We start from the raw sequence: 24123 nt of genomic DNA, 5'->3' as shown, positions 1-24123 counted from the left end.
TTAAATGGTGAGCAATGTTAATGCCGGTGTGTGGGTATTCCAGCATTTTGAAATGTATTATTCTTTTTTGTAACATCCATTGATCATCTACCCAATGGCAAGTCACACATAAATAGTGATATTTATAACCACTATCCCAAGAATCGGCTGTTAAAGATACTCTACAGTTAAGGTTACTCAATTCGGCTTGTAACCGGACTTTGTACTCTAGGAAATTTTTCATTGCGGCGGAACGAACGGTTTTCCTAGAGATTCTTTTATGTTGGGGTTGTAGTGCTTTGTTAATGTAGGTGTTGAATGCGTCACTTTTCGAGAAAAGAAAAGGTTGTTCGGCGTGTACTATCATTTTTCCTAGTTCATCCCTATCCCTCTCATAGTTGTATGTAAAGCCGTATGGATGGAATTGGGAAATTTTGGGCTGGGTTGGATCACTAGCTGGTTTTGCACAAGCTTTCATGTGTCTAGATAAGTGTCCCGTCCCGTTTTTGGTAACTGCCGTGAATACACTATTACATGTTTTACATTTTGCCCATTGTTCACCATCTTTACTTAGGACAAAATAACGCCATACCTCACTCCTTCGGTTTTTCAAAAGTAGCATCTCAGTTTCGGTTAACCATTCATGATGTGTGTGATGGTTAGTAGTGGGACTAGTGGGAGTGGCAGTAGAAGGGGTAGAACCGGAGGGAATTCGGGTACTTTCTTGGCTACCTTGGCTAGAACAATAGTTTTGTTGATCACCGATATAATTAGGTGGAAATTGGTATGGTGGTAGTGGAAATTGGTTTAGTGGTGGTGCTGGAAATCCCGACGTATTATATGGCTCATAGCCCGGGGGGAAGTAAATGGGGTCATTGGTTTGACTCGTAATTTGGGGGCTCGTTGTATTTGGTGGTTCCCTAGAACTACTACTACGGATAAGTCGGCCTTTCCCCCTAGACCTAGATGATGGGTTGTTCGATGCCATAATTAACAATTAATTTTTTAATAAAAAGTGGTTAACTATAATAATAATAATTAATAACAACAATTTTAACGATAAAAATATCAATAATAATAATTAATAACAACTATAACAATAACAACAAAAATAAATAATAACAACAATTGTAACAATAATAATAATTAATAACAATTATAACAACAACAATAACAATTAACAATAATAATTAAACAAGATTATTCTAATAATAACAATAAAACAATAATAAATTTAAGATTAGTTTAGATCTTACAACCGTGCTTCAACGCTCCACTAATTATGATTACGAACTTTTTAATTTTTTCCGATATTAGGAAAATAATTAGAGAATTTAAGAGCAAAATTAGAGAATTTAAGAAAATAAGGATTATTAGAGATTTAGAGAATATAAGAGATAAGAAGAAGAGATTGTGATTTTGTGATTTGGGAATGAAATGGAGGTGAGTATTTATAGAATTTTTGGGGAGCAAATTGGCAAAAAACTAGCCGTTTTTTAGCCGTTTTTTTGGCTTATTAAGGAGCTAGAATAAACGGTAATATTACCGTTGGCCCGCGGGCCGTGCCTACGGGCCGACACGACGGGCCGGCACGGCGGGCCATGGTCGTGCTCGTGCCGTGCTTGAATTCGGGCCGTGCCGGGCTGCGCCGAACGGCGGGCCGTGCCGGGCGGCACGCGGGCCAACCTGGCCCGTGCCCAGGTTTATTGTAACATAGGACAGGGGGAATTACGTTATAAGATCCTTGGGAAAAATAAAGAGCAAGAGAAGGAAATAAAAAAAAGCGCTACTTTGAGAACTTTCTAGGGCTAAAAACAAGTTATTTTTGCATTTTGACAATAGGAATTAAACCAAATCTATATAATCCCGCAATATGTTGGATGAATGCAATTGCATAAAAGGCAGCAGGAACAATACAGTTCTTGGGCATCCTTTTACATAAAGCATTACTACCACATAAGCGTAATTAACTACAGCATGTACCCCACAGGTATTTGAGAGCAGAACAATTAACAACAAAAAACCTACTTCAGTTGAACATCCCAGAACTAAATGGATACTGAAGAAAAAGTAGGCAACCAAACCTTGGGGGACAATATACATAACAACATCGAGAAGCTAGACATCACTCATCATCCTTGTATGGGTATTCTTCTGGAATTTGCTTGAGAAGTTTGACTTGCAGTTCATAAGCATCATCCCCACGAAGCATATCACGAATCCATGTAACTTCTGTCTTCATTGATACCTAAATATACAGGTGAAGGGGATGATGTACTAATTATATGAAGGAATGTAGCCCAAAAGATAAATATTGCAACGAGGACTCTGTAGGAAGGTTAACTTTCATTCATTCCTTTCCAGAAGATGAAAGTTGCATATACAATTGGAAACATAGATGAAAAATTTAACCGTAAAGTGACAGCAAACTCACAGGCATGCTCCACAAGATAAAAATATATTACACCCCCCTTCCCCCCGGGACAACGTAAAACAAATGGGCTTGAGAAAAATGCTTTAATGGTGGTGATGAGAGGAGCTTCAAGTAAGAACTCCTCCACAAACAAAAGGAAAAAAAGAAAAAAAAAAAAAAAAGAAAGAAAGATATAGGGAAACAGATAGTATTAGCTAGATCTCTTCAAGAAACCTATACAGGCAGCTGATGAGGCCAGAAATCTAGATATAACTCTATCAGCTTATAATGCCAATCTGAAAATAAGATTTCAGTAGCACACTCTGCTTCAATATGGAAACAAGTACTCCATTAATATTACAAGGGAAAAAAAAAAAAAAAAAACTAGCATTAAATAGCAAGTGCTCACCATCTCCAGCGCTCCTCTGACCACACCATTTAAAACATTGCAATAGTGAAGGCCTTGGCACGTGTCAGGAAGCTCAACAAAATCTACCAAAGGGTTGTCCTCCAAGACAAGGCTGCAAGTTGTTCCCTCAGCATCCCAATTAGTGACTGTTGCACTCACCCCCAGAAACATTTTAAAGCCAACCTGTTCGCATGCCATAAAATCTGTTAGAAAGTCTTCAAAAAGCACCTATAAACCACAATAACACAAAATAAAGTATATTTTCTTTCTAAAATTATAGAAGATAATGGTGTACCTGTATGCTGTTCAATAACCATATTTTTGTTCCAAGCACATAGGATAATGAACAACATAGAAAACACTATCTTACAAAGCCATCAGCTAATATGCTATTAGATAAGACTAGCTTTTAAACAATCATCACATTAAACAGGGCTTATCATAGCATGACAATAACTCAAGTCACAGACAGATACCAACTTCAAAACTTTGAAAGCTTCTCTTATAATAAGCATCATTAGAATAACAATAATCCGTCTCTAAGGAGGCTAAACATAATCATAGCTTGTAGGTTTTTTATTCTCTCTTAATCTCTCACTCCCTCTCTCAAATGACTTAGACAAGAGTGAGATATTATTCATATTTAATTAAAAACAATCGAACAACTGTGTTATTTGCACAATTAAAATAAGAAAAATTCAGAACAGGAGTTCACTAGACTGACCTGATTTCACCATTTAGCTAAAAAGAAACAAGATAGAATTAATTGGTTTTAATTACCTTAGTTGTACAAAAACATGTCACACATTTGTGGTTTACTAGTTTATAAGCTTAAAATTACTGATACACACAAATGTAGCTTAATTTTACTGATATAAAATTACTATAGGAGTCATAACTCAAAGAAACACCAATTGAGGGGAAAATTTATTCTCTGTCGTATGTCAGAATCAAGGAATACTAGCTGATTCAGTTGAGGAATACTGGAACAATAGTCATCTAACTGAGACAGATAAACTGCTGTAATCAATAGATGACTAAGATAGGTAACCGACAAGCCAGAATGCACTCCAAATTTGCATGTAGACAAGAATAAGAAATACAGCACGAAATATAACCTTTGCAATTACTTCAGCAGTTTCCTTGAAGTCCACACATCTAGAGACATTGGATTTTGCTAGGAACTCATCAATCAATCGCACACCAATATTATAACCCCTACAAGAAAATTGAACATCAAATAAACAATTACAGGTTGAGACACAACAGATAATTAATGTGCAGCAACATGTGTTTCAGCAATGTAAAACCAATGCAAGAAAAGGGAAGACACGACCCATAATGGATTTTTAGTTACAGCATGTTTATTAGCTACGAAGAATTTTTAAAATAGAAATTCTGCTAAGTTTGGACGCTTGAAAATGCACAAATATTCCTACACTTACATGAAAAAGCAAGACTTCATATCGACATGTAAAAAAAAGACCTAATTAATTGTCTAGTATCTATCACCTGTAACGAATACCATGAGAAAAACTGATCACATACGCTAGAAGGGGCAGGAAAGGACAAGGAGGGCTGTCAAGGGAAGGAGTAGTGGAGCAGCCTCCAAATCAGTGAGCAGCCAAGGCAGGACTGCTGTGGTGGGTTGGTAGCATATTATAGTGTGACAGCTGCCACCTTGCTTTGTCATTATCTTATTTTAGCAGATTATGTATATATAAAAAGGGGCAGTAGGAGAGTGCTTAGCTAGCTTGAGTATTGTAGTCATTTGGGTGTAGAGATTTGTGTCCTAAAGGCACTAGGGAGAGTGGTGGCCTCAAGCCTCCTTGTAAGAAAGTTTTGATCTTTATTAATGAAATAGCTGCCTTCTTCTCTAAATCTGTCCATTGTTTGCTTTTGTGTGAATTTCTCTACTTAGCTGCACTAGTTCGTTACAAATTAGTATTAGAGTGGCGGTCCTACGACTGCCGGTGCCGGAAACCACCACACCCTTCCGTTCAAAAAAATAAATAAAAAGGTTCTCATTGGAGGAGAGGATGGCCGGAGTAGAAAATCAGTTGGAGACGGAAACAACGATGAAGACTCAAGAGGAGACTCTCAAGAAGTCATTGGAGGAAGCCGTTCAGAAAATCGAAGGTTGTTTTGAGCTATTCCGTCAACAGCAAGGCACAAATGACGGTGAACAACACAACCCAAGCTGAACTCCGCAACCTCATAACCCAGAGGAACCATGACCAAGAACAAGGGCCACCGTTCAACAACAGAATGAGAGGCTGGCAAGACCCGAAGGCCGCGGCGGCGGGGGTTACAGGTGGAAACCTACAAAATTGGAGATGCCAATTTTCGAGGGTTTCGATCCTTACGGATGGATACTTCGAGGGGAGAAATATTTTCAGCACTACCAACTCACGGGGGACCAGAAATTGCAAGCCGCTGTGGTGGCCATGGAAGGAGACGCCTTGCGGTGGTTTCAATGGGAAAACCGCAACAGGCCAATACCATGGTGGGATAATCTCAAGGCCAGAGTTTTGCGTCAATTCCGGCCGACCCACGCCGAAAGCCTCCATGAGCAGTGGCAGGCAATAAAGCAAGAGACGACGGTTCTTGAATATCGTAAGAAATTGGAGGATATACTAGAGACAATCATGTTGGGCCACTTCATTAATGGGCTTACGGCTGAAGTAAGGTTAATGAACTCGTATAACTTAGAGCAAGCCATGGAAGTTGCGGGTCGGGTAGAAGAGAGAACCCAGGTTGGCGGGTTTAAAAAAAGACCCAACTTGTATGGATCTGGGAAGTCCATAGTGGGTATGAGTGGTGTTAAGCTGCGAAGTGGGCTTGGCCTAATTAGCACATATGGGACGCCATCTCAACAAACGTCCAGTTTCAAGGCCAAAAGCACCCACTAAATCTCAAGCCTCATTATACAACACAAAAACCACGACACTTCCAACCTCGAAATCCAGTGAACCAAGAGCAGAAGGCTAAAGAATTGTGCTTTCAAAGTGATGAGAGATGGAGCGTGCCGGTGGGGGAGACGGAGGGTTCCGAAGAAGGTACATCCGGACCGCAGGATTGGTTGGGTTATCTAACCCACGAACCATGAAATTGGAAGGGAAGCTAGGTCGAGGTCGGTGGTGGTTATGGTGGACCCTGGGGCCACTCATAACTTCATATCCAGCACCATCGTTGATGAAATTGGTGTATCGGTGGACAGTGATAAGGAATTTGGGGTTTCATTAGGCAACGATGACTCAATTTGGGGAAGGGGCATGTGTAAGGGGGTGCGAGTGATTCTCAAGAGTGGCTTTGTGGTGGTGGATAATTTTCTGCACTGCGATTGGGAACGCTGACCTTATTTTAGGCATTCAGTGGTTAGAAAAGTTGGGAACAATCATTACGAAAAAGAAAACTCATGTCATGAGTTTCACATTGGGTGGCCGAACCACCACCTTGGTGGGTAACCCATCCCTAGAACATACGAGGGTGTCCCTTGCGCCATGAGGGAGATGGGCTATGGTTAGAAATCAACTAAGTAAAGGCTGAATTGGAAGGGAGCAGAACATAAGGGCTAGTGTCGGTAGTTCCTGGGTGGCTAAAAAGCGTCATGGCATAATACCAGGAGGTGTTTTCCACCCCAAAGGGGCTTCCCTCGAAACGTGGTCACGAACACTCCATAATTTTGAAAAAGGGGAGTGACCCCGTAAGCGTTCAGCCTTACAGGTTTCCTCATTATCAAAAGAATGAAATTGAGAAACTCATACACGAGATACTCTGGTATAATCAAGTCGTCGGTCAATCCCTTCTTTAGTCCGTTTTGTTGGTGAAGAAGGAGGGGTTGTGGCGTTTTTGCGTCGACTACCGTGCCTTAAAGCATGAGATCATTCCTCACAAATACCCGATTCCGATCATCGAGGAACTCTTAGACGAGTTACATGGGGTTGCTGTGTTTTTGAAACTCGACCTTAAGTCGGGTTACCACCAAATCTTAGTGCGGGAGGAAGACACCCATAAAACCGCCTTCTGCACTTACGAGGGGCATTACGAGTTCTTGGTAATGCCATTCAGGTTAACAAATGCTCCGGCAACCTTCCAAACCCTCATGAACGATGTATTCCGGTCGTATCTAAGAAAGTTTGTATTAGAGTTCTTCGACGACATTTTAGTCTATAGTCCTAACCGAGAAAGCCATCTCGAACATATGAAAGCGGTGTTGTCCAAGTTGAAGGAGCACAAATTGGTGGCGAATTTCAAGAAGTGTGAATTTCGGTAGGGGTGAAAGTTCGGTATTCGGTTAGGATTAAGGCCCAAACTGAAACCAAACTGAATTGATTTGGTTTTTGATTTTCCAAAACAAATTAGAACTCGATCCAATCCAAACCGAACCGAATTTCGAATCATCAAACCAAATTCAATCCAGAAACCGATTTTTTTTTTAAGGTTCGCGAAATTTTAAAGAAAATCAAACAATTTTTACAATTTTAATTGACAATCAATCTCAAAATTGCACAAGCCTTAACTAATACTAATCCAAGACTATAACACTGAAGTGTTGTCCGTTTATATTGTTCTTCCTTGCAAAGTTGCAAACACCAAGTTTCAGATCTATGTTATGATGTTCAACATTACTAAAAAAAAAAAAAAATTAAAATTTTTGCAAAAAAAATTTGTACCCCATTTTAGATAGACGAAAGAAATTTATTTATGCTATGCTTCTTGTTGCAATTCACATGGGGCTTGTATGTTGAAATCACAATTGTATATTTGTAATGTGAAAATCAAATTCGAAGATTAAATTACATTGCATGTGGAATATTGTGGAGGGAGATTGAAGAATAAGATGGAAATTGAGCAATAATTTACAAGAGGAGAGAGAATGAAGAGTGTGCCATTAGATGATAAGAGAATGAAAGAGTAGAGGAGAAAGAGAATGACGAGATGAAAAAGAGAGAGAAGGGTGGCGGTGAAGGGTTGTAGATGTTAGGGTTTGCTTTAGATTAGATAATTCGGTTTGCTTGAATGTAACAATAAGACAAAAGATAGAGGAAGGCGTAAGGATTTTTTTTATTGATATTTGTAAATAACGGCTACAAGACTATGGTTTGGCTAAAAGCTTGACACTGAAGAATGCTACAACTACTACTACTCTACTACCACTTTCTCCAATAACAACATGAACATTACTATTGTATTACTACCTCTTATATACTAAGCTTCCCCTCATACAAAAAGTACCCTAACAATTAAAGAACTTGTCATGTACTGCCAAGGTGGCCTTCACACACAAAATCAGATGCCACACTTCTTAGTGGAACATTAAAACTTTTGTCTTCTTGCTACTTTTGCCTACTTAACTCCACCAATATCCCACTCTACTCCCTGCACAAATTACGGTTCATGGCCTTTAATGAAATTTGAGTTTTCTCGAGTGACAAATCTCCCGTGATAGTCACCGACATCCCCTTCATCCAAAATTTCATTACATGTGTTTTCCAATTAGTCGTCACCGACCCTAGCTACTCTAACCACTATACACAAGAATTATGTCCGCGTTGCCCAATTCAAGAGCCAAGAAGTCTTCAACAACTGTCACTCCCCCCTCTTAATTCACCTCCATGCTCCGGCATACCCCATACCCTTTCACTGTCTCTCCATTCCCTTGGACACAGGCACCGCCATCTTCGCCACAAATTTTAGAGCAATGAAGTTGTGAGTAGCTCCGCGATCAATCATCACCACCTCCGATCGCCCTCCTAACGTTCCCTTTGATTTCATGGTCTTGGGATTGGAAATGCCGATTATCGAACACAAGGACACTTCTACCTTTGCCTCCTCCGCCATATTATCCTCCGACTCCGGTGTTTCATCCTCCTCCACAACCATTAACACACTCATCTCCTTCCTTTTACACCTATGCCCCACGCCCCACTTATCATCACATCTAAAACTAGAAGTATGAATTGGCCCTCTTTCCTGTAACTCTGCCTCAGTGAGACGTCGTGCGAAGGTGGCACTCATGCCTTGCAAATTACCCAATGGATTCGCCATGTTCACCGAAGCTTGCGATTCCCCTGGCTTACCCAATGATTAGGAGTGCCGTAAGTTTGAACAAGCCCGGGCCATCCCCTTTGGTAAAACTAGAAGTATAAATTGGGCTAGGGGTTTGGATAGAATTCTAGCTGGCCCATACTTATAACTCCCTTGACCTACCGTCCTACATTCACAACCCGATTCTTTTCTTTCTACCCGACCCGCCAACTCCATAGCACCTTCCAAATGAGACGGGTTCAACATGCGGAGCTCCGTTTTGATTTCACCTTTAAGCCCATTGATGAATTGAGCAAACATAATATTTTCGGGAATCCCTTCCAACGGAGTAGCCAATTCAATATACCTCCATCTGTAATCTTCCACCGATCTTTCTTGCGTCACGACTAATCACTCTATGATAGCCGGAATTCATATAGTAAGCGTTGCTTGAGGTCTAGCCACCCCACAATCGGCCTCCTTTTCTTCTCCCATTGATACCATTTAAGCGTCACCCCGTCCATCGCTACCAGCGATGCCTCCAACTTCTCTCTCTCCGTTAACCGATAAAACTCAAAGAACATCTCCTCCCTTACAATCCAATTATCAGGATCGATACCTTCAAAAAGGGGCATCTCTAGCTTCCGGTGTTTCCAGTGGCGACAGCCGCCATGCTAGTTCCTCTGCTCAAACTGCTCCTCCTCGCCCCCTCGCCCTGACCTTCTCACCGGAGTTTGAACTTTATTCTCATATTGGGCTTGACTATTCTCCCTGTCAAGGTTGAGAATAGGCTTAAAAATAGGTGGCGACCTTTTTCCTTATGCACCGGTCGCCACATGTTTCATCTCTACCCGGAACTTTTTGTTTTGCCACTTCTCTACTGTTGATTACCTCTCGTGGTCTACCCAAAACTGGTCGATTTTGGCCTCTAGCCAAGTGGTGGTGTTGGCCAGAGCCTCTTCCGACCGCTTCCTCTCGGGAGACGCCCGCCGCCTATACCACTCTTCCTATGGTGGCCTTTTGCGTGTCAAACTTCCCCTCGATGGCCTTGAGTTTAGCCTCTTGAGAGCCGAACTTCCCATCAATCGCCGTGAGTTTAGCCTCCATCGTTGTGGGTCTCTCCTCGATAGTATCCACCCTTTGCATGAGCAAGGTCACCATGATCGACTGCTTTGATACCACTTGCTATAGATTAGATAATTCGGTTTGCTTGAATGTAATAGTAAAAAAAAAAAGATAGAGGAAGGCTTAAGGATTTTTTTATTGATATTTGTAAATAACGGCTACAAGACTATGGTCTGGCTAAAAGCTAGACACTTGAAGAATGCTACAACTACTACTACTCCACTACTACTTTCCAATAACAACATGAACATCACTATTGCATTGCTACCTCTTATAAACTAAGCTTCCCCTCATACAAAAAGTACCCTAACAATTAAAGAACTTGTCATGTACTGCCAAGGTGGCCTTAATACACTTCTTAGTGGATCATTAGAAATTTTGTATTCTTGCTGCTACCGCTCTTATCTTGTAGTCTTGTGCTTGTGTCTTCTCTCATAGACCCCGATTGGTTGTTGCTGGAGTAGGTTGACCCGATTCATAGCAGGGTATTATTATTTTCCATTTATATGGGAAGAGTAAGGATGGATGCTTGGTGGGCTATAAATTTGGGCCTAGCTTTAAACTAAATCAGGTTGCACACATAAATTTTTAACACAATTCGGTTTTAGTTCGGTTTTCAATTTTGAAAAGCTAAAAATTGAATACAAACCGAAAAACCGAATTTTTAAACTATTCAATCTGAACCAAACCGAATTAAAAAATAAACCGATCCGAATGATAATTCGGTTCGGTTTTTTCGGTTTTTAGCCAATTGTTTCCCAGGAGGGAGTTGCGGTGGACATGGATAAAGTGAAGGCTGTGGTGGATTGGCCAACTCCACAAAACCTCAGAGAATTACGAGGTTTCCAAGGTTTGACCAGCTACCACAGGAATTTCATAAGGGGTTATGCTCAGATTGCTAGACGGAGCAATTAAGGAAGGACAACTTTGGGTGGTCTCAAGAAGTGACTAACGCATTTGAGGAGCTCAAAACTGCCATGGTTTCAGCCCCTGTGTTAGTCATGCCAGAGTTTTACAAGGCGTTCGTGATTGAGGCGGATGCTTCGGGTTTTGGTTTGGGGGTGTTATTGATGCAAGAAGCTCATCCCATTGCTTTCGAAAAAGAATTGATGGCTATTTGTTTTGTCGTGGTCAAGCGGAGACATTATCTTCTTGGCCGTCGCTTCGTCGTAAGGACTGATTAACAGAGCATGAAATATATCATGGAACAGTGAGAAGTGAGCGGGGATTACCAGAAATGGGTTCGGAAATTGTTGGGCTTTGATTTTAAAAATTCAATTCAAGCCCGGAGTGAGCAATAGGGTGACAGATGCTCTGTCTCCAAGAGGAGAAATCACAAAAAAAATCTGAGTTGGGGCCCTTAATTTCGGTTTAAGGAGTTAATTGGGGTGAGTTGGAGAGAGATTAAATCGGATAAAATCTTGTGTAAAATTGCTGAAGATGTATTATGCAGGCTACACTTGGGAAAAAGGGCGATTGTTGTTCAAAAGGAAGGTGGTGCTTCCTACATTGTCAACATTGATTCCTAAGCTACTCAAGGAATATCACGACAGTCCGGTAGGAGGGCACCAAAGTGAGACTAAGACCTACTTAAGAATCGCATCGGAATGGTATTGGGTGCGAATGAGGAAGGATATTAGTGCTCATGTGAAGCAATGCGCGGTATGTCAGCAAGCAAAGCATTCTTAACTCCAACCTTCTCGGTTACTTCAGCCGCTACCGATTCCCGAGGCAATATGGGAGGACATCTCTATAGACTTCATAGAGGGACTTCCTCGCTCAAAGGGGATGGAATCTGTTTTGGTAGTAGTAGATCGACTGTCAAAATATGTGCATTTCATCGGATTAAAGCATCCTTATAGTGCTTTGACGGTTGCCGAGGTCTTAGTTAAGGAAATCGTTCAATTACATGGGTTCCCAACGCCCATTGTATCGGACCAAGATCGTGTGTTTATGAGCATTTTTTGGAAGGAATTGTTTAAGTTGCAAGGAACGGATCTCAAGAGAAGTACCGCGTACCACCCTCAAACCGACGGCCAAACGGAAGTGGTGAACAAAACCTTGGAGACTTACTTGAGGTGTTTTGTGAATGGACAACCCAAATCATGGGGTGAATGTTTGCATTGGGCTGAGTATGCTTATAATACTTCTCACCATGCCTGTAGTGGATTCACGCTGTTTAGGGTAATGTATAGGAGAAATCCTCTGAAATTGATCAAGGTGGGCAGAGGGCAGACTACGGTGGATGGCTTGGACGAATGGTTGCCGGAAAGAGATTGGGTGCTTAAGGATTTGCACATGAACCTGATATGAAGAGGAAGGAGGAAGAATTTCAGCTAGAGGATTGGGTCTACTTGAAGCTACAACCATATAGGCAGAAATCTCTTGCCAAGAAACCATGTGAGAAGCTAGCACCGCATTTCAATGGACCCTTCAAGGTCATCCAACGAATTGGTGAGGTAGCTTACAAGCTAGAGTTGCCTGACACTTGCCGCACTCACCCTGTTTTCCATGTGTCTCACCTCAAGAGAGCAGTAGGAGATCATGTGGCTAATCCTACGATACCCAGCCAATTGTCCGAGGGGCTTGAGCTATTAGTGGAACCCGATGTTGTGCTTGAGGTCAGACCATCCAAGAGCAAATCAGAGATGCATGAGGTGTTAATTAAATGGTGAGGTTTACCCTTATTGGAGGCCACCTAGGAAGAAACTTCTATGATTCAAGACAGGTTCCCTTCTTTTCACCTTGAGGAAAAGGTGGCGCTCATAGGGGGAGGAGATGTAACAAATACCATGAGCAAACACAAGCAACTGATCACATACGCTAGAAGGGGCAGGAAAGGACAAGGAGGGCTGTCAAGGGAAGGAGTAGTGGAGCAGCCTCCAAGTCAGTGAGCAGCCAAGGCAGGACTGTGGTGGGTTGGTAGCATATTATAGTGTGACAGCTGCCACCTTGCTTTGTCATTATCTTATTTTGGCAGATTATGTATATATAAAAAGGGGAAGTAGGAGAGTGCTTAGCTAGCTTGAGTATTGAAGTCGTTTGGGTGTAGAGATTTGTGTCCTAAAGGCACTAGGGAGAGTGGTGGCCTCAAGCCTCCTTGTAAGAAAGCTTTGATCTTTATTGATGAAATAGCTGCCTTTTCTCTAAATCTGTCCATTGTTTGCTTTTGTGTGAATTTCTCTACTTAGCTGCACTAGTTCGTTACATCACCAAGTTGTTATACCGTTAAGCTACAATAAGTGAAATGTCAAAAAAATCCTTACCAATCACATAATGTCTAGCACATAACATTTCAACTGCAGAATGTCTTACCAGTAATTAAAACCATTTACAGTCTAGGTGAGAAGTGATGGTGGCTTTACATATCATTGCCAAAAGAATCATCACTATGAATCCAAAAGCTTTGACAAAGTTTTGTATTTTTTATTGGCTACTTAATGCAGGCTTCACATGAACTGGTAAATAAACCAAAATTCAACTAGGAGGTGTACTAAGAGATACTTACAAATGTTACCCGACTCTTCATTTTTCACTCCAAGCACCCATGAAAATACTTAACACTTGTTTAGGATAAATAAAGATACAAATTTTTAATGAAGTAGACAGGTCTAAACACTGGACACATGCTTGTAAAACATGCCAGAAACATTCATCAGCAATATTGACTACTGTAATATTCATATATTAAGAGCTCCAAATGTTATGAATCAAGACAAGAAGAACAAGATAATAATCAGGAAAAAAAAAAAAAAAAGAGGTTTAAACAATGGTTCACCACCCCATCAACACCCAAGCAATCTTACAATCCACAGAAGAGCAAATAATTGATTGACAAGCATGCCACAAGGCACACAATAATGAAGTCAAAGCAAATGAAGAAATTGAGATTGAATTTGGAGAGGTTACATTTGATCAAGCTGCTTGTTAACTTCATCAACTTCTTCCAGATCTGTAATTAGTTGACGAACTATTGCTCCATATGTCAATGTAAACAACTCCGCATTCTATTGCACCAATCCAAGTCAATTCATGCAATCAATCAATCAATACATCATCTTATTTTCAATCACTCTATGCTCTTGACTAATAACTAAACTATGATCCTGAATCCTAATTACTATCAATTGTAATTTTCAATCAATAATATCATTACCATGCGAAAGCATTTATTCAAAGACCAATAACATGGGAGTGCAATTGTAAGAAAAATAATAACTCACAACACGCTCAGCACTAGCAAAGATGGCCTCCCCAGATCGTGGAGCAACCGCCGGCATCTTCTGATCCCACTGCTTTCAAGAGAGATTTTAGAGAAAGAAAGAAAAAGAGAGTACAGGGTAATTTTGCGAGGATAGGCATATAAGTAAGAATTGAAGAGTGCAATTCAAATTGGCTTCAAAAAGAAGGCCCCATTCGATAATATGCTTAAGTTCGCTAGACTTGTTCATCGAGCCACATCAGAGATTAAGCCTGTAGAGTCTAAATTTCTTTTTACGGGCAACATGAAACTTAAGATGATTTCAAAGGCTCAGCAAAGTCATCAAAAGTAGAATAAAGTTGTCCAAAATCACTGTACATGACACCATACATAGTAAAAGTAGTATTTTGAAAAGCTACATTTTGATTGTATTATGCCATAAAAAAAGAAAAAGTAGGCATTTTTGTCAAGATAATAAGTATTAATCCCAGAGTAGTAGTACTAGTAACTGAATAATGCAACTATTAACCTTCTGTCAAATGAAGCTGATTAAAGTGCCCTGAAAGTAGTAGTGAGGTGTCTATAGTGTAGAAGCCCAACGACTGTGTATGGGTACTTATCCTTGATAAAATCACATTTAATATGAATTTGGTAATATGTGACACTTATGTTTATGTTATTTTTTCTCAAACATGGAGTAATCTGTCAACACATAGTCACATTTAAAGTACCCTGATCCTCAAATGAACCCTAACTATAAAACAAAAGTTTCATTCCCAATCAGATACCCATCCTCGATTCTAAATGATTCCACAAAGCTAGTAATTTCTACAAAAACATTAAAATTCTGTTGGACATTTTGTCGAACAGTTTATGGGCACAACATAATCTGTTATTAGAAAATAATAGAAAGTCAATGATTCCAGTCTACATCTCAAAAATTCCATGAAACTGATTTAAACTGATAATTTGTAAACCCTAATTTCAGCAATTTTACCAACAAATCACCTAATTTCAAATGAGATATCAAATCGAAACAAATTTCAAACTTAGTTTTCGACAACAATTCACATTTGATCGAATCATCGGAAACAAACACGAAATAGTAGTATAACTCGTGGATTAGATAGAAAAAAAGGAAATAATTGAAATACCTGGAAAATGCAGTTAAAAGCTGGGAGCTAACTAAGAACAAAATCGGAGAGAAAATGAGCGAATCAAGATTCAAGATTGAAGTTGTGGTTTGTGGAGAATATGCAATCATAAAAAGCATGAGCAGATTGGTTGATTGTCAAGGTTGAGTCTTGAAAGATTGGAGATGTATGCGTTTGGTAAGAGGGACAAGTAGAATTTTTTAAAGTAGGATTTGATTAGCTTTGACTCTTTGAGCCTTTGACTGTATTTGTAGGCTAATATACAGTACATACTTACGAGTACTTCGTAATATAATCTAATATATATAAATAAAGTAGGCATTTTTGGAGAGCATTCGGAGCGCCACATAAGATATATACTTATTTCGACCAATAAGAAGAAAGATTTGTATTTTATTTTTGAATTAAAAAATTATGTCGCCACTTAGATAAAAGTAACGAATTAGATTTGATATATCTAAAATTTTAATGCCACGTAGATTATAATCCACGAATTAAATTATTTTAATGGACAAAAAATAAAGTAAAAATATAGGAAAAAAATAAATTTATTAATTTAATACTACGTGTATAAGAAATCCAAAAAAAAATATACTAAAAATTATTTAAATGATAAACGCTTATAATAAAGTTTGATACCTATCATTATAAGATAAATTTTGATAATATTTATGATAAGTAATACAAATTGTTCGTTAATTATAATTAAATTAAAATTTGTGATACCTACCATTATAAATTGACACATCATACGACACCAAACGAAATTTCGTATCAATAAAAAACCCTATCAAGTGAATTTTGTGTTAGTAATTTTGTGTTAATTTTTGGTCATCAATGGCCGGGTAATTTTTAGCTTAATTTTTAAATCCTATGTTTAAATTAGTATTTTTAATTATTACTTACATTGTATTAATTTGGGATACTCAATTATTTAATGTTTATGTTTTATTTTTGGTCAACAACGTCTGAGTAATTTCTAAAATCTTATGTTTAAATTTATATTTGTAATTATTAGTTACATTGTATTTATTTAGGATACTTAACAATTATTTGTTTATGTAATGGCATACGATTAGATGTTGTATACTTAATATATGGATGACTTTGGTTATTTTTGAAGATGATGAAAAAATTCCAATGCATAGATTTGATTTTATATCGCAACAACTTTTCATTTATTGGTAAATATATTAATTTATTTTATATAATTGTAAAGATGTATTTATATCAATTTCAGTTTGGCTAGCATTTCACGGTTCAATTTATCCATTGATGTAGTAGGTTGGTTGTGGACGAGGTTGGTGATTCTATCAAAATAAAAGATATCTATTGGAATAAAAGATATGGTAAAACAATGAATAATGATTTAGGATTTAAATTATTAAAAATTTATCATTTCACATTAAATATTTTATATAACGGAAAAAATATCATATTTACAATTTATTTGTATTTAATAAATTCATTATAAATTATAGTAAAAAAATAAATAAATACGGAGTATTAAAATTTTGTAATTTTGTCTAAAATTATTAAATACAATAAATCAAATAAATAAAAATCTTAGATGAAAAAACCGTGCATCACACGGGCTTCCATCTAGTTAATACTAAGCATGGTCGAGTAGGAAAGCTAAGCATGGTCTAGTAGGAAAGAACATCTTCAAGGTCGGGGTTGCTTCCTCCAAAAAAAAAAAAAAAAAAGGGACGGGTTGCTAAATAGACAGGTTTTTGCTCGTGGACGACATTGTGGAGTTGTAATCAATAACATAATACTAAAATAGACACCAGAAAATATTTATTCCTCCAACACTCATCTTTTTAGCTATTTTAATTCATTCCTAATATAAAATATTCACTATTTTGATTGAAATATTCCATCCCTTTTTTAAAGTAATCTTTATATATGTATATTAAGTTTATAATTTTAATACATTCTGATTGAATTTTTTTTTTTCTGTTTTTTTTTTAGGGAGAAATATTTTATTTATTGATTGAGCTATTTCAATTCTTTTTTTTTTCTTTTTTTTCTTTTTTTTTTTTGTGACATGAGCTATTTCAATTCATTCCTTATATAAAATATGCACTATACTTTGATTGAAATATTCCATCCCTTACTTAAAAGAATCTTTATATATATATGTATATTAAGTTTATAATTTCAATATATTCTGATTGAAATATTTTATACATGTAAATTTCATCACAATAGGAAATATCAGAATAATAATTATATATTGCATTATCGTATAGTCATTGTAATATTTTTACTATATCAAATTACCATGCCCGTTCAACCAAGAAAAAAAAAAAATCAAATTACCATGCATTATACTAATTTTTTGTTTTTCCTTTTCCTTTCGGTCATGTACCTCTTTTGAATAAAAAAAAATAAAATATTACGCATTGTGATATTCATTAATATAGAATATCATTGCATAAGATCTGGCCTACAAAGCTACAATGATTCTATACCGTATTGCCATTGTAATATTTTTACTATGCCATATTACCATGCTGCCATGCATTGTATTATTTGTTAGTCATAGTAATCAGTGGCGGATCAAGGATTTAACGGATAGCGTGTTACCAACGTTTACCGAACACATATAACTCAATAACAAAAGCATGGATAAATATATAATTTGAGACTTATAGCTCAAAACTATTCATATTCATGATAATATCCAAGCTAATACTCCGTATCTAAAAACAAATTTGAAATATCCCACATATATTTGCTTTTCCATGAAATTTAAGTCTCAATGTGAATTAGATAAAGCAATGTACTTTTGTCCAACTATAAAAACTTGAATCATTCAATCAATTACATCAAATTAATAATACATCGTAATATATATACTAATTCCTATTAAAAAAAAATTAACTGCAAATATCAATGGATAAACAATTTCTTAAAAAAAAATAAAAATTGACAAACAATTTCAATGCCAATCTTTTTTTTTTTCGTATCAATTGTAAATTAATAATTGAGAAATTTATCATCAATAAAATCAACTCTAACCATCAAACAAGAACAATACCTTATACTCTCTAAATGAAAAGAACAGTAAACGAACAACAAATAATAATTCAAAAAAAAAAAAAATCAACAAAAATAAGCAAGTTGATTGACTACTTAATTTGAAAGGAGAGGAAAGAAGGAATACCCCTCTTAGCCTCTTCTCCCAACACCACCTTGAGTCCATGACCCCCATCCCCTCGTTCACAGCACCGCCGCTGCAACCGCCACCAAAACCCTGCACCACCACCGAAACCACCCTCCTTCCAGAGCCACATGAGCGCAATAGACCCCCCGCCCCAGCCCCACCAACGAAACCGCCCAAAACTTGAATTCCCCAACCCGAAACCACCCTAAACTCCCATCCCTTTCCCCACCCAAAACCCCCACCCCTTTCCCTGACCCGAAACCCGTAGACTCGAAACCCCTACCCCTGAAACCATTCCCCCACCCCTCGGAATTTTCATGGTTTCATTCTGACATTAAAGAGTTACACAAACCAAACCCTGCAACACATTAGCAACCAAAATTGACTCAATTATCAAACTAGACTCCAAAAATTACGTTAAATTCTTCAAGTATCTATAACCAATAGTTCAATTATCCAACTTCGAAGAACCCTAAATTGAGTATATACTGACAATTAAATACACGATTAACATTAGATTGTCAAAATTAATATTAGATGATTAAAGAAAAGGAAGCATCTAACCTTAGAGACTGCTTCAATGGAGGAGAGAAAGCTCAGAAGCCGCTACAATGGAGAATTTCGAGTACGCTTCAATGGAGGAGAGAGAGAGGAAGGAGTATAGCGAGAAAGCGCAAAGCCTGAAATAGATCTAAAAGGGAAAAAAGAAAATAAGATCAGGAATAAATTTTTTAGTAATTTTTATTTATTTATTTTTTTTAATAAAATAATACTGTGTTTCGGGACCCACGATGACTACATGTGGGTCCGCCACTAATTGTAATATTCTTTGTTATAAAATGAGAAAATCCAAGTTAATATCTGTGATAAACTTGGATTGTTTATATCATGTTCGTAATAAAATAGGATTGAAGTCTGTGCCCAGGTTATAAACAATTGTTTTACATACAAAAGTCCTGACATTATGCCAACTTGCACAATAAAACAAATTGACGGAGCCTACTAACGTTAAGCTTGGATTCGTGAGTGCTTAATCCACTGTACATGGCCAATTCTTCTGAACGTTTTTCCAATTTGAGCTCTAAACGTAAACTATTGACAAAAATGGTTGCGTGGAAAAACTATTTACCAAACTAAGCTTCCAGGGTAAATCGCTGTCTCGGACAGCGTTTTACCCCTGGTTTTTTTTTTAAAAAAAATTCAACTGGTAAACGCTGTCTCAGACAGCGTTTTACCTTCTGTATTTTTTTAAATTCAGTAGGGCATAAAACGCTGTCTCGGACAGCGTTTTATACTTGGGTTTTTTTTAAAAAAAAATCAAACTACAACTATTTTATATGTTCAACATAAAGCGCTGTCTCAGACAGCGCTTTATGCTTGAACATAAAACGCTGTCTCAGACAGCGCTTTTCTGCTGGAAACAGCAACCAGCATCCAGGCAGAAAACAAGCTTCAGCAAACAGCTTGCATGCTGCAGTCCTCCAACAGCCACCACAACAGCCAGCTCCACAGCCCTACCGTCCATCGTATCTGTTCACATGCAATTTAACAAATCCCAACAGAGTTAACGCATTAGCAATTAACCAAAATGTTAACGATCAAATGTTCCAAATGTTATTAAATCAAAATGTTCCAAATGTTATTAAATCAAAATTTTCTATTACAAAATAATTCCTCCATCTACGATTACAACGAATTTCAGTTAACAGTCATGGGTCCTCTGAGGGTCTCGATGGACACGTTGCCCGGTTATGGCCCTGAACGTGACAACGACTACATTTGCTCGCGGGCCGGTTAGTCTCATCCATTTCATTACGTATGCGCTTTGACCTTGGTCGCCCTATTCCACGCAACATGCTCCCGTCGGGAATGATTCTGGGACCGTTATAGGGCATCCCTGTTCAAATCTTGCCTCAGAAGACTCCCTTCTCAAAGTGAAATATTTGTTAACTCTATGAAAAGTTAACTCGACTAGGGACATGATCGGTAGAAACCGTGCTCCCTTCAACACGTTGTTGAATGTCTCAGAGAAGTTAGTAGTGCAAATCCCGTATCTACGTCCAGCGTCGTGAAAGAGGGACCACATGGTGAACGGAATTTGAACAATGTACTCCATTGCCTTGTTACACGCCTCACTAATGAAACACAGATCGCCGTGTAGTTTTCTTTCCTGCCTTTGGTACGCCGTAGCCTTGAACATATCTCTCATGTCGTTTCGTCGCACGTGAGTCTTCAAGTTAGAAGCTATGTGGCGAACACAAAATCTGTGATAGGCTCGCGGCTCGGTAAATCCAACGTTCGGATCAGTCATTGCTGCAATGATCCCAGGATGTCGGTCAGATATAACACAAAGGCCATCTCGTTGAGTGACATGAACCCGAATGCAACCCAGGAACCAAGACCAGCTGGAGGTGTTTTCCCCCTCAACCAACGCAAATGCTAGAGGAAATACTTGGAAGTTTGCATCAACACTTGTAGCAACCAACAGTGTTCCTTTGTACTTCCCGTACAAGTGCGTCCCATCGATACAGATAACTGACATACAATGTTTAAAACCGTCGATACAAGGGCCAAACGCCCAAAACACTCTTTCAAACACTTCCATGTTGCTGTAGTAAACACCGTCAACCAACGCTTTGTACTTCCACACAACACACGTTCCCGGGTTTGACTGTTGGAGGGCTTGCATGAAGTGCGGAAGTCTGCCGTAAGAACTCTCCCAATCACCGTAAATATCAGCTATTGCTTTCCCCTTTGCATACCATGCCCTCCGGTACGGGACATCGAAATGAAATTGCTTGGAGATGAGTTCTTGTATGAATTCAACTTTCAAAGACGGATCTTTCCGAACAAAGGACTTCACAAAATCTGATATTAACGACGAATCCAAATGCGGGTGATCAGTGGACAATACTTCCGTGACACAGTTCTCCCGGTGCGGGCCTTTGTATGTGACTAGGGCGAAGCCACGCGAGTGCTTACTAGATTTGGTACCCCGTAGCATCCAACCACATTTTTTCTTGCACCGCAAATGAAGCACACTCTCATTCGATGTAATTGTGGTGTAGAACTGATTCCTCTGTATGGAATACATCTTCACCATTTCTTGGAGCACTTTCTTACTTTCGAACCACATCCCCTTCTCAAATTCCCCCCCCGGAACAAACGGCGTATGACTACCCGATTCGGCCCAATCCTGATCAACTTCGTAGTTCTCGTTCACCTGACTGAACCATGGAATGGGAGTTCTAACCAGGGGCTCGCCCACTTCCATCCGAGCAGGTTCTACATCCATGTTCTGAAGTCCATCTTCCTCTTCTCCGCTATCGGCCTCATCATTTGTGTACACATCATACACGGAAAGTTCGTTATTCACAATATCTTCAAGATGATTCGGCGCATGCTGAGAACTAAATGGCATGTCAAATTGATCGTCGTGCAGCATTCGACTGAAAGATCCCATCCCATATTCAGTTGATGGAATGTCGTGTGACGGCACTTGAAAGGGCTCTGTGTTGTACCCAGAAATACGTGTAGATTGTTGTTCTGGCCGAGTACCTTGTTGGGTACATATAGGCACCGTTTCCACATATATTTCAGTGGGAACACCCTTCATTGCAACAACGTTCCTTAGAGCTGTCACATGCTTATTCGTAGAAACCGGTAACACTTGAACCCCATTGCCGGTCTCAAACCTCATTTTAATGTGTACGTCAACGGTCATCGGGTCTGAACCAATACTACTATGAACCTCATTCATCAAATCATTCATAGTCATGTTCGGTTCTAGTGTTAGTGGTTCCATATTTCCCCCACTATACTCGACCCGGGGTCCATCAAACAGAATTTCTCCTCCCCACCGGCATAACAAAACTACATTTTGTGACGCCATATTCTACATAACCAAAACACATTTTAGGATTATCGAAATCTAGAGCGAGGTAAATTATCAACACTGAAATAAGACTCTTCTCACCTATAACAACTTCACTTTCAACAACTTCACCAATTTCAACAATTTCATGAACAATTTGAATTATTTCAACAATTTCAACCATTAACAACTTCAACATTTTCACCATCATCAACTTCACCAATGTCATGAACAATTTCAATAACAATGTACCACATCACCATCAATAATTATCAACAATGTACCACATTTTCATTAATAATTAGCAACAATTACATGCAATTGACATGAATTAACAACAAGTAAGAGCAATTACATACAATTCACAATAATTAACCACAATAACTATGCAATTACACTAAATTCAGTTTAGGGCTAACCACGAAATTGAGTGAGTGAGTGTGAGAGGGAGGAGGGCAGCAGCAAGGTGGCGGCAGCAGCGGTGGCGCAAGGGTGGGCGGCGGCGGCAATGCGGGTGTTTGAGTACGGTCGTGGTTTAGTGTGAGAGGGAGGAGGGAAAGCGTTGAGGTTGAGGTTGAGTTCTTGCGCATTCTGCTGAAGTGAACATGCTGATATATGGCCATGAAACGCTGTCCCGGACAGCGTTTCATTTAAAAAAAAACAGGGCATAAAACGCTGTCCCGGACAGCGTTTTACCCATTGATTTTTTTTAAAAAAAAACCCAAGTATAAAACGCTGTCCGAGACAGCGTTTTATGCCCTACTGAATTTAAAAAAATACAGAAGGTAAAACGCTGTCTGGGACAGCGTTTACCAGTTGAATTTTTTTTTAAAAAAAACCAGGGGTAAAACGCTGTCCGAGACAGCGATTTACCCTGGAAGCTTAGTTTGGTAAATAGTTTTGCCACGCAACCATTTTTGTCAATAGTTTACGTTTAGAGCTCAAATTGGAAAAACCTCCAATTCTTCTTCCTCCATTCTCTCATCTCCATTAGCAAAAATTAAAAACCATTAATGGAGAAATAGAAAAGCACGAGCAGTCAAACAAGCTTCAATGGAGAAGGAAGACAAACCTTTCCCTTAAGGGCTAACCATGCCTTAATTTCTCTAATGTCCTAGGGTTTTTTGTTTGATTCGGTGACGAAGCCGCCGACAATTTGCCGCCGAAAAGGTGAAAAGAGGTTGAAGAAGATAGGGGACGCCGAGATACCAGGTAATGTCAAGCAAATCCAAGCGGTGGTTGCAAGATGCCGAGATCTGGTGGGTACGCAGCGTGGTTTGCAGTTGGCGTGAATTGAAGAAGAAGAAGAAACGTGTCGTTGACGACAATATAACAGCAGATATCCGTCCATTTGCTTTGGACATTATCACCCTTACTTTTATACGCGAAATGACGAATTTGCCCTGATATAAACAGCTCAAGTTTCTCTCCGATATTTACCTGGGCCAACTCTAATAAAATATCACTGCATAAGATCTAGACTAAACGAGCCAGAAACTTCTTTAAGTTAATTAAATCAAATCAACATTCTTTATATTAAGCAAATTATATATCATGCACAAGATTTACCTAAACAAGCTACTCGAATGTTCTTCGATATTATTATTATCTACGTTAAGTAAATCAAATCAATAATCTTTACATTAAAAATATCTTGCACAAGATTTACCTAAGCAACCTACTAGAATATTCTTTACATTGAGTAAATAAAATCAGCATTCTTTATTAAAAAAGAAATCAAAGCCATTTTTAATGTTCATATATAT

General features: G+C 38.6%; 1 protein-coding gene across 1 annotated transcript; it reads right to left on the bottom strand.

Annotated features, from left to right (window-relative positions):
* Positions 1-1778: 1778 nt before the first annotated feature.
* On the bottom strand, positions 1779-19209 carry LOC110732775 (trafficking protein particle complex subunit 3-like). The gene is made up of 6 exons (XM_021912775.1): positions 19048-19209; positions 14180-14248; positions 13866-13963; positions 3920-4019; positions 2802-2984; positions 1779-2227 (listed from the first exon to the last, which is right to left on the bottom strand). The coding sequence occupies exons 2-6, from the start codon at positions 14234-14236 to the stop codon at positions 2105-2107; spliced, it is 561 nt and encodes a 186-aa protein (XP_021768467.1). The 5' UTR covers positions 14237-14248; positions 19048-19209; the 3' UTR covers positions 1779-2104.
* Positions 19210-24123: the final 4914 nt, after the last annotated feature.

The sequence above is a fragment of the Chenopodium quinoa genome, unplaced genomic scaffold, assembly GCF_001683475.1.
Source record: "Chenopodium quinoa cultivar QQ74 unplaced genomic scaffold, ASM168347v1, whole genome shotgun sequence".
NCBI lineage: Eukaryota > Viridiplantae > Streptophyta > Magnoliopsida > Caryophyllales > Amaranthaceae > Chenopodium > Chenopodium quinoa.
The sequence above is the reverse complement of the archived record's forward strand: the minus strand, read 5'-3'. Positions and strand labels throughout refer to the sequence as shown.